Here is an 18,077-nt window from a genome sequence, read left to right as displayed (position 1 = left end):
CTATGGGACTCCCAATCATGGCAGGTTGTGATACAGCCTGGAATTGAACCAGAGTCTGTAGAGACACCTCTCTCACTGAGATGCAGTACCTTAAACCGCTGCACCACTCAGGAGCCCAACTTACTTGTTGATATGTACAACTTTAACTTCTGTCATGACTGTCCTGATCAGGTCAGGGTACAGGAGACCACCACCCTACAGATTATCTCCCAAACCCCCAACAGAGGAGAGATCTAGGGGTCTGAAGATGTGGGGGTTTTATGACACCTCACGCCCATAATAAACCTTAGGCCACAGAGAAATTCCTTTGTCCTAACAATGGAGAACTGGCCTCAGAACATTAAACATGCAATAAAGGGACTTTGGAACAATGGTTTCCGTCAGCCACAATGGTGGTCATGACGAGAGGTGGAATATTAAAATGTATGTAACTTTTGTATTGTTTTTAAAGGTTAAGAGATGACGTTATTATGAAAACATTGTACCTTTAAGAGTTTTCCCAGTATATGCCTGATGTTTATACATTGTACGTTGTGTGGAAAATATCCAAATCAAACAGAATGTTTTGGTAAAGATGAAATGTGAAGTTAGTGTCTAAAATTGGATTTTAGTCAAATCTAGGCCTTGCCCCTTTACTTGGTCCGCCCAGAGAATTGCCCTAAAGGCGGTTACACCCACTTCTGACCCGAGGGTATAAGACAGGAGAGTGAAGAATTAACATAAGAGACTAAGTGACCCCAAGCTGCAGCGAGGGTCCAACAAAGTCAACGAACCCCAAAACGAAACACAAGGTTGAAGACAAAGAAATATTTTTCTACACGAGCTACGGACGAGTAGCTGTGTCTAAGCGGGTGAATTCAAGCCGAACCACCCAGCCTCCACTCTCCATTGAATCGTGGTACCTACACTGTTCGAGTCCTAAGCTGTGAGCTCTGAGCTACAGAGCTGTCTGTCCTCAGAAGACCCCTTTCAGAGCAAGGGCGAGGGATCAGACCACTAAGCCAAGAAGGACACTGACATCGTGAGGACAACCAGAGAGTTGCGCCGGAGAAGTGCGTCATTGAGAAGCCTAAACGACCCACGCGGAGCTTCCCACCTGAGACCTCCAACATGTAATTACATCATTATATTCTGACCCATAAGAGCGGCAGTTCGGGGCAAGGCTAGGTTTAAATAAGCATAGCTGACAAATGAACCCAAATGTATATTTCTCTTGTGTACTTTCTTTGTTTCTCTCTCTTTGAAATCCCCATTTTGGGTAACACGCGCCATAGCGCGTTGGCCCGTTATACTAAGTCCTAATCAATAGCTAGACTGTGTTTTGTGTATGTTTATTTTTATCATAATTTTAGCTTGCTAGTAAATAAATAATCAACTAAGATTGGTGTGGTAAACTCATTGGTGAAGCTCGGGTCCGTGCAGACTCACGAATTATGCGACGTTCAGAATGAGACTGTAGAGGAAATTGATTACTTTAGCGACTGTTGTAAAATCGATATTCTGATATCCTTTGAGTTAATTTGGGAAATAGAAACTCAATCAAAATACTGTTCCCATGGTGCCCCAGGTTGATGAGTTGATAATTGCTTGATTCATTGCTTAATTCATTTAATCACGCAATTATAAACCGTTAATCATTCGATGAGCAACAGTCGTCACATTAACTAATACAACGTCACGACACTTCTCTAGAGCCAGTAAAGTTCAAAAGGTTTATTTTGTTCCGTATTGTGTCGGACTGGATTAAATGGGTTCTATAATAAAGAGATGTTTGGAGGGAGAGGTCACTGTGGAGCAGTAGAGCTGTTTCTCACAGACACAAACTCAGCTACAACTCCTCATGTTACAAACACATTTCATCCAGACACACATTTACACATGAAGACAAATACAACCACAAACACATTTCATTTTCAATAGTTGGTTTAGTTCTGTTCTCCCAGATACATGAAAGAAAAGTTAGTAATTAATTAAAGCATGGTGTCTCAGCCTCCCGTATTTATGCTGCAGTAGTTTATGTGTCGGGGGGCTAGGGTCAGTCTGTTCTATCTGGAGTATTTCTCCTGTCTTATCCGGTGTCCTGGGTGAATTTAAGTATGCTCTCTCTAATTCTCTCTTTCTTTCTCTCTTTCTTTCTTTCTCTCTCTCGGAGGACCTGAGCCCTAGGACCATGCCTCAGGACTACCTGGCATGATGACTCCTTGCTGTCCCCAGTCCACCTGGCCGTGCTGCTGCTCCAGTTTCAACTGTTCTGCCTGCGGCTATGGAATCCTGACCTGTTCACCGGACGTGCTACCTGTCCCAGACCTGCTGTTTTCAACTCTCTAGAGACAGCAGGAGCGGTAGAGATACTCTCAATGATTGGCTATGAAAAACCAACTGCCATTTACTCTTGAGGTGCTGACTTGTTGCACAATAAAGAAATGGAATAAAGAAATTGAATAAATTAACTGAGCAAACCAGAAACCTTTCAATATATAAATGTAAACATTCTTTTAAAACAGTTTAAATATAATACACAGAAATGTTGTGGGATTACAGTAGATGAAGAATCCATATTTTTTAGATTGATTATTTATTGGTTTATTACGTTAGTATATTATGTATGTTTGTAATAGTGTGTAATATGTGAAAATGTGTTCATATATAAATTGTATTTTAATATTTAAGGACTCTTGGAAGATTAGTCCAAATGGGGACTAAAAGAGATCCAAATCAAATCAAATCAAAACCCTCGACAACTACTGTGATTATTATTATTTGACCATGCTGGTCATCTATGAACACTGGCCACCCCTCATAGCCTGGTTCCTCTCTAGGTTTCTTCCTAGGTTTTGGCCTTTCTAGGGAGATTTTCCTAGCCACCGTGCTTCTACACCTGCATTGCTTGCTGTTTGGGGTTTTAGGCTGGGTTTCTGTACAGCACTTTGAGATATCAGCTGATGTAAGAAGGGCTATATAAATAAATTTGATTTGATTTGACTTACTATGAACGCTGGATTCTGCCATTTTAACTGCGATAAAAAGAGAAAACATTCATATTTACATCATTACCATTCATCAAATTCTCTCTTTTGCTCAATCACACAGATACAAACATCACTTCCTCTTTCTCCAGTCCTCATTGTTTTAAAACAGGACTGTTGTGTCTAGTTTGGAAAGTGAAATATACTGAGATCTCCTCTTACCTTTACTGGTCTTCACGTCCTCCACTTCACATTCAAAATAGTTGATTTAAATCTATAACCACTCTAATAGTCACTATATGTGCATATATACACGTTTTTACAGAACAATCTACACCTCAGGCCTAAACTGCGACACAACTTTCACTTTCACCTTTGCACAGGTACTTGGAGTAAACTCCTCCCCCCAGCCTCTCTGGTTATTAGAAAACCCAGTCACAAAGTCCAAATTGTCTATAGGCCTATCGTAAAATGTTATGGGAACAAAAATGTACATTTCTGATCTTAATTTAAGTTTAAGGTTAGGCATAAGGTTAGCAGTGTGTAGAATAGGGTTCAAATCAGAAGACCGATCCAGCCAGCAGATGGTAGTGATGTTCTTTAATTATAGTCATATTATCCTGAGCTGTAATGATTTAACAGTGCCGATCAGTATTAGCTTCTCTTATCTCTTTGGACCCATTCACATGAGTAAATGAGGGGAATTGCTTCCATGACAAATAGTCTCAATGCTTTTCCATCCCCTCCTAACAAAATAAATGTAGCTGACTGGTGGTCATTTACTGTCTGAGAAGAGAGTATCATTACCACCTGCTGGTCAATGTTGGGAACTGCGGTGAATTTACAAATCAGAAAGTCAGACATACCATATAGGGGGCTGGGAGTAAAGGCTGAGTTTGAGTTAGGGTGTGCAGGGGACAGGGCTGGGGGTAAAGGCTGTAAGTATGGGAGGCTGAGTTAAGGCGTCTGCATGCTTCCCAGCCCAAAACATTCTGAAGAGTTCTTCCATATTTATGATGATTGTAGTGGCTTCCTTTCCTCTTGACCATAACCACTGCTCAAGCCTGAAGCGGGGTTGTTTCGGACGCATACAGTCCACATTCGAAGTTCCCAAATGGCCAAAACATTCAATGAGATCCAGGGATATGGTGCAACAAAAAGGTTTATTCTTCTTATATCGAACAAAAAAAAAGATTCTCCAATCAACTTAAAGCAGAGATTAATTGACGTGAAAAATACATAATATGACCTGTTTGTTCATTTCTACTTTCCACAAACCCGAGTGGCGCAGTGGTCTAAGGCACTACATCACAGTGTTCTAAGACACTACATCACAGTGTTCTAAGGCACTACATCACAGTGTTTTAAGGCACTACATCACAGTGTTCTAAGGCACTACATCACAGTGGTCTAAGGCACTACATCACAGTGTTCTAAGGTACTACATCACAGTGGTCTAAGACACTACATCACAGTGGTCTGAGGCACTACATCACAGTGGTCTAAGGCACTACATCACAGTGGTCTAAGATACTACATCACAGTGCTCTAAGGCACTACATCACAGTGGTCTAAGGCACTACATCACAGTGGTCTAAGGCACTACATCACAGTGGTCTGAGGCACTACATCACAGTGGTCTAAGGCACTACATCACAGTGGTCTAAGGCACTACATCACAGTGGTCTAAGGCACTACATCACAGTGGTCTAAGGCACTACATCACAGTGTTCTAAGGCACTACATCACAGTGGTCTAAGGTACTACATCACAGTGTTCTAAGGCACTACATCACAGAGGTCTAAGGCACTACATCACAGTGGTCTAAGGTACTACATCACAGTGGTCTAAGGCACTACATCACAGTGGTCTAAGACACTACATCACAGTGTTCTGAGGCACTACATCACAGTGGTCTAAGACACTACATCACAGTGGTCTAAGATACTACATCACAGTGGTCTGAGACACTACATCACAGTGTTCTAAGGCACTACATCACAGTGGTCTAAGGCACTACATCACAGTGTTCTAAGGCACTACATCACAGTGGTCTAAGACACTACATCACAGTGTTCTAAGGCACTACATCACAGTGGTCTGAGGCACTACATCACAGTGTTCTAAGGTACTACATCACAGTGTTCCAAGGCACTACATCACAGTGTTCTAAGGCACTACATCACAGTGTTCTAAGGCACTACATCACAGTGTTCTAAGATCAGCCTGACCATCACTAATACCTCACCACAGATCAGCCTCACCATCACTAATACCACACCACAGATCAGCCTCACCATCACTAATACCACACCACAGATCAGCCTCACCATCACTAATACCACACCACAGATCAGCCTCACCATCACTAATACCTTACCACAGATCAGCCTCACCATCACTAATACCTTACCACAGATCAGCCTCACCATCACTAATACCACACCACAGATCAGCCTTACCATCACTAATACCTCACCACAGATCAGCCTGACCATCACTAATACCACACCACAGATCAGCCTCGCCATCACTAATACCTCACCACAGATCAGCCTCACCATCACTAATACCACACCACAGATCAGCCTCACCATCACTAATACCACACCACAGATCAGCCTCACCATCACTAATACCACACCACAGATCAGCCTCACCACCACTAATACCTTACCACAGATCAGCCTCACCATCACTAATACCTTACCACAGATCAGCCTCACCATCACTAATACCACACCACAGATCAGCCTCACCATCACTAATACCACACCACAGATCAGCCTCACCATCACTAATACCACACCACAGATCAGCCTCACCATCACTAATACCACACCACAAAATGTACTTCAGTTTGGTTTCAAAGTCATACTGATGGTCACATAAAAAATGCATTTGCTCAACTCATCAAACATGACAGAGGCAGTGCCCAGGATAGTGATATTAGTAGGTTAACTGAAAAGGCCTGCTGCCTCTGGTCTGCAGCCATTCAACACACACATCATTTCTACTCTGAACTTCCTCTTGTCATTATGGGCGGGCCAGTGAGTGTAAAGGTGTCTGGTTCAAATCCCCGAGCAGACTAGGTGAAAAATCTTTCAATATGCCATTGAGCAAAGCACTTAACCCTAATCTGCTCCTGTAAGTCCCTCTGGGTAAAAATCTCTGCTAAATGACTAAGCTGTAACTATATAGGCCTAACAAACCAGGCAGAAGCATGCCAACGTATAAATGTCAAAGTGCGGTGAACTTGTTGGTTCTGGTATGTCTAACTTGTCCCACCTAGCTATCTTCAGATGAACACACTAACTGTATGTCACTCTGGATAAGAGCGTCTGCTAACAGTCCCTTAGTGTGGGAGCCGGCAGCAGGAAACCGTATGAAACAGATGAGGTTAGGTTCACACTCATCATTTCCAATGGAAACTACTGGGACCAACATGCATGATAGTTACAGTATGAGCTGCAATAGTTTCCACTGAATGAAACAGTGTGATTCTCACAGTTAGTGTTATAATGTCTATATAACAGTTAGTGTTATAATGTCTATATAACAGTTAGTGTTATAATGTCTATATAACAGTTAGTGTTATAATGTCTATATAACAGTTAGTGTTATAATGTCTATATAACAGTTAGTGTTATAATGTCTATATAACAGTTAGTGCTATAATGTCTATATAACAGTGTTATAATGTCTATATAACAGTTAGTGTTATAATGTCTATATAACAGTTAGTGTTATAATGTCTATATAACAGTTAGTGTTATAATGTCTATATAACAGTTAGTGTTATAATGTCTATATAACAGTTAGTGTTATAATGTCTATATAACAGTTAGTGTTATAATGTCTATATAACTGTTAGTGTTATAATGTCTATATAACAGTTAGTGTTATAATGTCTATATAACAGTTAGTGTTATAATGTCTATATAACAGTTAGTGTTATAATGTCTATATAACAGTTAGTGTTATAATGTCTATATAACAGTTAGTGTTATAATGTCTATATAACAGTTAGTGTTATAATGTCTATATAACAGTTAGTGTTATAATGTCTATATAACAGTTAGTTTTATAATGTCTATATAACAGTTAGTGTTATAATGTCTATATAACAGTTAGCGTTATAATGTCTATATAACAGTTAGTGTTATAATGTCTATATAACAGTTAGCGTTATAATGTCTATATAACAGTTAGTGTTATAATGTCTATATAATGCCAGGTTTCCACTGACCCACCATGCTCATCATACTAATACACCCCAGGTTACCACTGACCCACCATGCTCATCATACTAATACACCCCAGGTCTCCACTGACCCACCATGCTCATCATACTAATACACCCCAGGTTTCCACTGACCCACCATGCTCATCATACTAATACACCCCAAGTTTTCAACTGACCCACCATGCTCATCATACTAATACACCCCAGGTTTCCACTGACCCACCATGCTCATCATACTAATACACCCCAGGTTACCACTGACCCACCATGCTCATCATACTAATACACTCCAGGTTACCACTGACCCACCATGCTCATCATACTAATACACCTCAGGTCTCCACTGACCCACCATGCTCATCATACTAATACACCCCAGGTTACCACTGACCCACCATGCTCATCATACTAATACACCTCAGGTCTCCACTGACCCACCATGCTCATCATACTAATACACCTCAGGTCTCCACTGACCCACCATGCTCATCATACTAATACACCCCAGGTTACCACTGACCCACCATGCTCATCATACTAATACACCCCAGGTCTCCACTGACCCACCATGCTCATCATACTAATACACCCCAGGTTACCACTGACCCACCATGCTCATCATACTAATACACTCCAGGTTTCCACTGACCCACCATGCTCATCATACTAATACACCCCAGGTCTCCACTGACCCACCATGCTCATCATACTAATACACCTCAGGTCTCCACTGACCCACCATGCTCATCATACTAATACACCCCAGGTCTCCACTGACCCACCATGCTCATCATACTAATACACCCCAGGTTACCACTGACCCACCATGCTCATCATACTAATACACCCCAGGTTACCACTGACCCACCATGCTCATCATACTAATACACCCCAGGTTACCACTGACCCACCATGCTCATCATACTAATACACCCCAGGTCTCCACTGACCCACCATGCTCATCATACTAATACACCCCAGGTCTCCACTGACCCACCATGCTCATCATACTAATACACCCCAGGTTTCCACTGACCCACCATGCTCATCATACTAATACACCCCAAGTCTCCACTGACCCACCATGCTCATCATACTCAGATCATAGAATGTGGCACATACATGGGCTGGCTGCATGTTGTTTACCCACACGGTGTTCAGTTTCATTATATTGGCTAACTTTCTATTCTGGTTCAGAGGTTTGGGAAAGTCAAATCCAGAAAGTGAAATGCTGTGCTTTCTTCCTCCTTTGGTCGATTTGGAGTTTTTTGGTTCTGCAAAGCCATAAAAACCTGTATTATAATGATGGTACTGATATAATAGGCATCCTGTCTACTAGACTCACTGTCAGTCTGGGACTATTAAAGTATGGTAATATAGTAATACTAACACAGATAATATTGAATTATTACTTTGTTATAAACTTGTATTAGCCTTAATCTAATCGTATTTTATCTGACCATAATAGCCTTTATTATAAGACATATGTTATTCTACCCATGTTATTCACCCCATGTTATTCTACCCATGTTATTCTACCCATGTTATTCAACCCATGTTATTCTACCCATGTTATTCTACCCATGTTATTCTACCCATGTTATTCTACCCATGTTCTCCGACCCATGTTATTCTACCCATGTTATTCTACCCATGTTATTCTACCCATGTTATTCAACCTATGTTATTCACCCCATGTTAGTCTACCCATGTTATTCTACCCATGTTATTCTACCCATGTTATTCTACCCATGTTATTCTACCCATGTTATTAATCCCATGTTATTCTACCCATGTTATTCTACCCATGTTATTCTACCCATGTTATTCATCCCATGTTATTCTACCCATGTTATTCTACCCATGTTATTCTACCCATGTTATTCTACCCATGTTATTCTACCCATGACTGTACGTTTGTTTATTGTGTAACTGTGTGTTGTTGTTTTTGTTGCACTGCTTTGCTTTATCTTGGCCAGGTCACAGTTGTAAATGAGAACTTGTTTTCAACTGGTCTACCTGGTTAAATAAAGGTGAAATAATTATTTAAATTATTTTCCAAATGCCTTAATATGTCTGTTATTTAGTCAGGATTTAGTCAGGATATAGACCTCGTTCTGCCCCTGAACAAGGCAGCTAACCGCCTGTTCCTCGGCCGTCATTGTAAATAAGAATTTGTTCTTAACTGACCTGCATAGTTAAATAAAGGTTAAATTAAAATTAAATTAAAATCTAAAAGGATTGTTATTATATGATAATAATAAGAGATACATACTTACCACAAACAAGTCTTACGAAATTTGAAACATCTTGCTATTTATGATGAATGGGAATTCCAAGGAGACTAATTAATTCAGTGTTTTTTTCTTCCTGCCACTAATTCTGCTTTTTTGAAAATGGACTACTGGAAGTCGTTGTTCTCCCTGCTAAATATAGGCCTAGTTGAATGCACTAAAACCTTGCTCACACTGCAGGCCTTAATGCTCACATCAGTTATGTTTTTCAAGTCCGTTTTGGAATTTCTCACTGTCCAAACAGCAAGTTACAAGTGACCACATCGGATTTGTAAGTGTTCAGACAGCATTCATTTGATGACATGGCTGGTTGTCATAGTAACGATGGGTGTGTGTTCAGACAGCATTCATTTGATGACATGGCTAGTTGTCATAGTAACGATGGGTGTGTGTTCAGACAGCATTCATTTGATGACATGGCTAGTTGTCATAGTAACGATGGGTGTGTGTTCAGACAGCATTCATTTGATGACATGGCTAGTTGTCATAGTAACGATGGGTGTGTGTTCAGACAGCATTCATTTGATGACATGGCTAGTTGTCCTAGTAACAATGGGTGTATGTGCGGTGGTGTAGGCTGATTGGTGCTCCTGCTTCCTATCACTCAGAAGTTATGTAGCAAGCTAAGATGACAACAATGCCTGCCAGGGATGTTTCCCACATACTTTGAAAGTGCAAAATCATAGTGTCAGAACACCTTTAAATTCTCAAAGGACAAGTTGATTTAGCTTTCAAAACAAGTTATTTTTCGGCCACAGCAGTCAACTAGCTATTCACAGCAGTCAACTAGCTAGCCACAGCAGTCAACTAGCTAGCCACAACAGTCAACTAGCTAGCCACGGCAGTCAACTAGCTAGCCACGGCAGTCAACTAGCTAGTCACGGCAGTCAACTAGCTAGCCACGGCAGTCAACTAGCTAGCCACGGCAGTCCACTAGCTAGCCACAGCAGTCAACTAGCTAGCCACAGCAGTCAACTAGCTAGCCACAGCAGTCCACTAGCTAGCCACAGCAGTCAACTAGCTAGCCACAACAGTCAACTAGCTAGCCACGGCAGTCAACTAGCTAGCCACGGCAGTCAACTAGCTAGCCACGGCAGTCAACTAGCTATCAGCCTTGATAAATGTGTGGCAGAATGATTCTGATAGGGAAAAGAACACAAGTGATATGAAGCTATCAGCCTTGATAAATGTGTGACAGAATGATTCTGATAGGGAAAAGATACGACAAGGTAATAATAGTACTGTATTAATTCCCAAGGAGGACATGTTGCTGCACATACAGTATATACAGTCAGCTCCACAATTATTGACACCCTTAAAGATTTATTATAAAAAAAACCTGTGGATTGAATTGAAGAGGACAGTCCATCAGCGCAGACAAGAGATATCAAGGATCTGGAAAGACTCTGTTATAGAGGAATGGTCTAAGATCCCTCCTGATGTGTTCTTCATTCTCATAACCTAACGTAGCAGGTCTAAGATCCCTCCTGATGTGTTCTTCATTCTCATAACCTAACGTAACAGGTCTAAGATCCCTCCTGATGTGTTCTTCATTCTCATAATCTAACGTAGCAGGACTAAGATCCCTCCTGATGTGTTCTTCATTCTCATAACCTAACGTAAAAGGTCTAAGATCCCTCCTGATGTGTTCTTCATTCTCATAACCTAACGCAACAGGTCTAAGATCCCTCCTGATGTGTTCTTCATTCTCATAACCTAACGTAACAGGTCTAAGATCCCTCCTGATGTGTTCTTCATTCTCATAACCTAACGTATCAGGTCTAAGATCCCTCCTGATGTGTTCTTCATTCTCATAACCTAACGTAGCAGGTCTAAGATCCCTCCTGATGTGTTCTTCATTCTCATAACCTAACGTAGCAGGTCTGAGATCCCTCCTGATGTGTTCTTCATTCTCATAACCTAACGTAGCAGGCCTAAGATCCCTCCTGATGTGTTCTTCATTCTCATAACCTAACGTAACAGGTCTAAGATCCCTCCTGATGTGTTCTTCATTCTCATAACCTAACGTAACAGGTCTAAGATCCCTCCTCATGTGTTCTTCATTCTCATAACCTAACGTAACAGGTGTAAAAGAAGATCCTATAAAACATAGTAGATGTAACGCCCTGGCCATAGAGAGGGGTTTTTGTTCTTTATTTTGGTTAGGCCAGGGTGTTACATTGGGTGGGCGTTCTATGTTCCTTTTTCTATGTTTTTGTATTTCTTTGTTTTGGGCCGTGTGTGGCTCCCAATCAGGCATAGCTGAAGCTCGTTGTTGCTGATTGGGAGTCACACATAAGGAGCATGTTTTGCCTTTGGGTTTTGTGGGTAATTGTTTCTGTTTAGTGTTTGCACCTGACAGGACTGTTTGGCTGTCAGTTTTCTTGTTTTGTTTGTATGGTGTTCTTTCTTTATTAAATATTCAATGATGAACACTAACTCCGCTGCACATTGGTCTCTCTCTCACGACAGCCCTTACAGTAGAAAAAGGCTCAGTGGCCATTATCCTCTCTAGGTGAGGTATTGAAAACAGCAGTGCCATTTTAACCCCTATCTTTTTGAGAGAGAAAAAAAATATGACTTGTGAAACAAAATCACTTTCACTGAGCAATTGTATTAGTATAAATAACATAATTTCCCCTTTTTTTGTTGCATACAACATAGCTCAGTGTTTGTATTATTGATTTTATACAGTCTTTTTTGTTCATCTTTATCAAGGTCAATTATGGACCTGTCTGTATGTCTACGAGAAATTCCGTTTTTAAACGCTATCCAATCTGAACCACTGAGTTTCTACTTGTTCAACCCAGCATTTACCATGTTTTGACTAGATTGCTGAAGTATTATTTGATTATATTATCATTAAAATCCTCTTTACAATTGTAACAAGACAGATTCTCAATATGGCAGGTTTAATTTCAATAGAATTAATCACTAGGCTATAAATTAAGGATAAAGTTAAAATAGTGAATATATATAGACATGTTTATATACTCCAAAAGTCTGATCATCATTTTGTGTGAAGACGAGGGATTCCCCCACACTTCCTATTTTGCAGCAATATAAACCCAGAGACAACATCATTCAGTTTCAGTAGACACCAGCCAACCACAGCCAACACAGACTCAAGATGCCTTTCAAGCCACTCTACCTGTTGGTCTCCCTGACTCTCTGCTGGTTCGTGGCTCTTCAAGGTGAGATATTGCATCTTTATCTATATATATATATGAATCTGTTCAACTTGACTCTTGAACTATCGACAAACCAAACCTATTATCTTTTTTTTTTTTAAACAATTTAATTCCAATGATCACAATCAATCCATTGCAATTTTAAGTGTCTCAGAGTAGGGTCTGTATTCAATCCGTATGGCAGAAGTTCTGCGTTGCAGCGTGAGTGAAATTTAAAGGCAATGTTCCTTAGCGGAAACTGCATTCACGGTAAACGCTGCATGTCGTCTCAATCAGATATTACCGTTACATTGCTATCATGCAATCACTGTCTTTTTACTGGTGTTTTTATTTCTTTACTTACCTATTGTTCACCTAATACCTTTTATGCACTATTGGTTAGAGCCTGTAAGTAAGCATTTCACTGTAAGGTAATCTACCCGTTGTATTCGGCACACGAGACAAATAAACTTTGATTTGATCTGTAATGCTTCAGCGATGATACAGACTGAATAGAGCCCTAAGAGTGCTGATCTAGAATCAGTTTTGTTTGTTGTAACATTCACATGTTTAAAAGTGCAACTTTTAGTGATGATTTTAAGGTTTTAACCCTATCCCTTAAACCTTAACCTTTAACCCCAAATCCGAACAATACTATATTGTTATTGTATGTAATATTCACGGTCTTCATCCCTGCAGCATTCCCCATGAACGGCTGTGCTGCATGTCAGAAGTGTCGCTGCATCCGAACGTCCTCTGCTTTCATCTCTCCTAGGCTGTTCCACAGGATAGAGATCCTACCTCCAGGTGCCCACTGTCGTCAAACAGAGATCATGTGAGTCAACTAACACCACCTAACAACCAGTCAACAACACTTTCACAGTCAAAAAGCAAGCCAATATCTATTTCTGAAATATATATATTTTTAAACATGACTTAAAAAAAAGTGACATTAACCAAATAAAAACTGTTCTGTATGAATGAGGTTTGTACAGTAGCCCTAATACATTACCTGGTCTGCCTAATACATGACCACAGCATTCCTAATACATTATCACAGTAGCCCTAATACATTACCTGGTCTGTCTAATACATTATCACAGCATTCCTAATACATTATCACAGTGTGCCTAATACATTATCACAGCATGCCTAATACATGATCACAGTATGCCGAATACATGATCACAGTATGCATAATACATTATCACAGCATGCCTAATACATGATCACAGTATGTCTAATACATTATCACAGTATGCCTAATACATTATCACAGTTTGCCTAATACATTAATACATCATATTGGCTACACGCTTACAAAAAAGGTGCTATCTAGAACCCAAAAGGGTTCTTCGGCTGTCCCCATAGTAGAACCCTTTTAATAACCCTTTCCACAGAGGGTTCTATATGGAACTCAAAAGGGTTCTACCTGGAACTAATAAGAGTTCTGCCTGGAACCAAAAAGTGTTCTCCTATGGGGACAGCTGAAGAACCCTTTTGGAACCCTTTTTTCTACTTGTGTATATGCCTGTCCTGCCAATATGTTATTCTCAGACAATATTATATTTCAAAACTATTTGATTACAAAACAGATCAGTTGCTGTAGCACTTGCGAGGCACAGCTGAGCATAAATGGAAATAAATTGCCTTTATTTTACTGGACTGATGGTATCTGCATCTAACATGGTGCTTTCAAGAAAACTGAGAACTCTGGGAAAAAGAACTAGGTCAAATCATGAAGTCAGTGAATTCAGGTCAGAAAGTTGGAGTTCTAGAAAGATTCCCCAGTTACCGACTTGGAATTTAGAGTCGGATGACCGTTCAAAACGATTTTTCATAATCGGATCTCGTTTTTTTCAGTATCCAGTTGTCTTGAACACACTGAAGTCGGAAGTCTGAGATTTCAGAGTTCCCAGTAGTTTTGAACACCGCATTAGTCTCAGGGGAGGAAGGGAGAGAACAGCAGAGGGTCCGCCTCACACGGTCCTGCTCTCTCCTTCCTTTCCTCCGGTGAGACTGACCAGAGAGAGGGGACAACGTCTTCCACCTGATGGCTAAAGTCGAGTCACACCGCATCTGCCTCATGCACAAATTCATGTTGTTCCTATGACCAGAGAAAGTTAAATATCCCTCCCTATTAAAATAGACAGGACAGCTGCTACTAATAATAAAAACACAGCGCTATCGATACACTTGGCTACTCATTCACTGCATTTGCAGCTCAAGTGGAAGTAGAGAGAAGCATGTTTTATGTTTTGTAATAGTGTTGAATTAAAACAGTGACAGAGCAGAATGAAAACTGAAACATGAACTCACTCCTAAAAAACAACAGCTGTTTGCTGTATTCTTTGATAATTTCTCTCTGGTCATGGTTTTAAAAGTTATGAAATCTTATATAGGCTGGTATCAAACTTTGCGTGGGGTCGTGGAAGCTGTAGGCACAGTGATTTGAGCTATCCGATTGGCCAGCGCTGTAGGCTCACTCGATTTATCCACAGATCTTCCTGTCCGCCGGTTAGGCGGAGTTTGTCTTTTCAGACAAATTAAATTGTTTAAAATGGGAACACTTTGCCTACCCGGTGCGCAAGGCTTCTGAATAACGTGCACCTTCCGGTAACAGCGCAACACGAATTTAAAAAAAAGAAGCGCAAGACTTTTATCGTTGGCTTTTCTACAGAAATGTTTGGTGATCGACTAGGAATGCCTTGAAGTGGATCGATTGGTTGGTAACCAGTGGCCCAGTGGATCTCCATGCTTTTTGTTGTTGTTGTCCAGGCTTCATCTGTGTCCTGGAAACCGCCCCTAAAACCCATGGTGGCTGTCATTGTCTCCACACATAGATCATGTGAGTCAGTCAGCGAGGTCTTGAACGAAGCGCTAAACTGTGGTTTTCTAATGCATAGGGGGAAGAAGCGTGGGGGATAGGTCGTGGTGGAGGGGAAATTAATTAGTCAGTATAGTTGCTTTACTGCATGCTATGCAAACCAATCATTAGTCACTGATGATGAGATCAATGTTCCTATTCATAACCAAGGCTAAGAAATTGGAATAAATGTGGGCATTTGCAGTGGTAGCCTATAGCAATTTCCCCCGAAACTCAGTATGTGGCAGGGACTCCAGACAATCACAGATTACAAATATGTTTTTCTAGTCAAGGCCATCCTATTCAACTATTGCTGTATATATACTATTATATCCTACCTATTCTACAGATATACTATATATTCTATCCACATACTGTCCACAATGACTATACATTCAATCACACATGTATACATATACATACAGTGCATTCAGAAAGTATTCAGACCTCTTGACTTTTTCCACATTTAATTATGTTTACAGCCTTTTTCTAAAACGGATTAAATAAACAATTGTCCTCATCAATTTACACACAATACTCCATAATAACAAAGCAAAAACAGGTTTAGACATTTTAGCAAAAAGTATTCAGACTCTTTGCTATGAGACTCGAAATTGAGTTTAGATGCATCCTGTTTCCATTGATTATCCTTGAGATGTTTCTACAACTTGATTGGAGTCCACCTGTGGTAAATTCAATTGATTAGACATGATTTGGAACATCTCACACCTGTCTATATAAAGGTCCTACAGTTGTCAGTGCATGTCAGAGCAAAAACCAAGCCATGAGGTCAAAGGAATGCCAAGAGTGTGAAAAGCTATCATCATGGCAAAGGGTGGCTACTTTGAACAATCTCAAATATAAAATATATTTGTATTTGTTTAACACTTTTTGGGTTACTACATGAATCCATATGTGTTATTTCATAGTTTTTTATGTCTTCACTATTATTCTACAATGTAGAAAATAGTAAAATAAATAAAAACCCTGAAATGAGTAGGCGTCCAAACGTTTGACTGGTACTGTATATATACATACATTTACATATACCGTACTCTGACTTTGCTCGTCCTAATATTTATAGATTTCTTAATTCCATTCTTTTACTCAGATTTGTGTGTATTTTCTATATATTACTGCACTGTTGGAGCTGGGTACACAAACATTTCCCTACAGCCGTAATAACATCTGCTAAATATGTGTACATTCATATTGACATTTTATGATATGTTTTATTCTGCAGTGTATGATATGTAACCATGGTGACGCTGTAATACATCCCTCCCTTCATTCATCAGCATCACCAAGAAGGACAAAGCCACCGTCTGTGTGACTCCAGATGCACGATGGATCAACAAAGTCATTACCAAGTTACAAAGGTAAATACAACACACACACACACACACACACACACACACACACACACTCTTCTGTTGACTGTAACACAGACCATCTCTTTCTACAGTAGCAACAAGAAGAAGAGAAGTGCAGAACTTCCCCATCTCAACCACCATTGAGGGAACTGGAACAGGAATGGATCAAGTTGGAGCTAAATGGAAATGTGATACCAATGTGATTCCAATGTGATACCAATGTGATACCAGTGTGATACCAATGTCGAATCCAACAGTCCCTCGTCTTGAACAATAGCATCCTAATGTTCAGTTCATATAAACTTGGAAATTACTAATAAATGTATAAACAATGATAATAAAACATCAATAAAAAAAACTAACAAATGATTAGAAAACAAGAATTTAACAAACAAATAAATGTGTACAATTTCCGAGACTTATGGCTTCTGAATTATGATCACACAACAAAATGCCATTCCAGCTGAATCTGCCGTCTCCTTCAATGGCAGATGGAGCAGCTTTTAGTCTCTCCACTTTCCCCACTGGTTCCTAGGAGAGTGATAGCACAAGACTTGGAAAGCAACAAAAAGACATAAAACATAACAGTATTAACAATGTGATAAGCTATGCATAATTATATATGCATCAAAACCAAAGTCTGAAACCATGATAATTCCCACTCTCTCTTCACCTGACTCTATGTACGCTCTCGTTGGCTGGCCCTCGCTTCATACTCATCGCCAAACCCACTGGCTCCAGGTCATCTACAAGAACCTGCTAGGTAAAGCCCCGCCTTATCTCAGCTCGCTGGTCACCATAGCAGCACCCACCTGTAGCACGCGCTCCAGCAGGTATATCTCTCTGGTCACCCCTAAAGCCAACTCCTCCTTTGGCCGCCTCTCATTCCAGTTCTCTGCTGCCAATGACTGGAACGAACTTCAAAAATCACTGAAACTGGAGACACTTATCTCCCTCACTATCTTTAAGCACCAGCTGTCAGAGCAGCTCACAGATCACTGCACCTGTACATAGCCCATCTGTAAATAGCCCAAACAACTACCTCATCCCCTACTGTATTTATTTATCTTGCTCCTTTGCACCCCAGTATCTCTACTTTGCACATTCATCTACTGCACATCTACCATTCCAGTGTTTAATTGCTATATTGTATTTATTTCGC

At 40.3% G+C, this 18,077-nt stretch overlaps 1 protein-coding gene across 1 annotated transcript; it reads left to right on the top strand.

Annotated features, from left to right (window-relative positions):
- Positions 1-11,996: 11,996 nt before the first annotated feature.
- On the top strand, positions 11,997-17,295 carry LOC115165147 (C-X-C motif chemokine 13-like). The gene is made up of 4 exons (XM_029718192.1): positions 11,997-12,700; positions 13,376-13,511; positions 16,841-16,921; positions 17,008-17,295. The coding sequence occupies exons 1-4, from the start codon at positions 12,637-12,639 to the stop codon at positions 17,057-17,059; spliced, it is 333 nt and encodes a 110-aa protein (XP_029574052.1). The 5' UTR covers positions 11,997-12,636; the 3' UTR covers positions 17,060-17,295.
- Positions 17,296-18,077: the final 782 nt, after the last annotated feature.

Source organism: Salmo trutta, chromosome 27, assembly GCF_901001165.1.
Source record: "Salmo trutta chromosome 27, fSalTru1.1, whole genome shotgun sequence".
Lineage (NCBI taxonomy): Eukaryota > Metazoa > Chordata > Actinopteri > Salmoniformes > Salmonidae > Salmo > Salmo trutta.
This window is presented reverse-complemented; position numbering and strand designations above follow the sequence as displayed.

What these genes read in the sequence shown, in the direction of transcription:
- LOC115165147 (XM_029718192.1), top strand. Translation starts at nt 12,637, where the DNA reads ATGCCTTTCAAGCCACTCTACCTGTTGGTCTCCCTGACTCTCTGCTGG. An exon ending in TGTCGTCAAACAGAGATCAT is followed by an intron (nt 13,512 to 16,840) that starts GTGAGTCAACTA and finishes TTCATTCATCAG; the next exon opens with CATCACCAAGAAGGACAAAG. An exon ending in GTCATTACCAAGTTACAAAG is followed by an intron (nt 16,922 to 17,007) that starts GTAAATACAACA and finishes CTCTTTCTACAG; the next exon opens with TAGCAACAAGAAGAAGAGAA.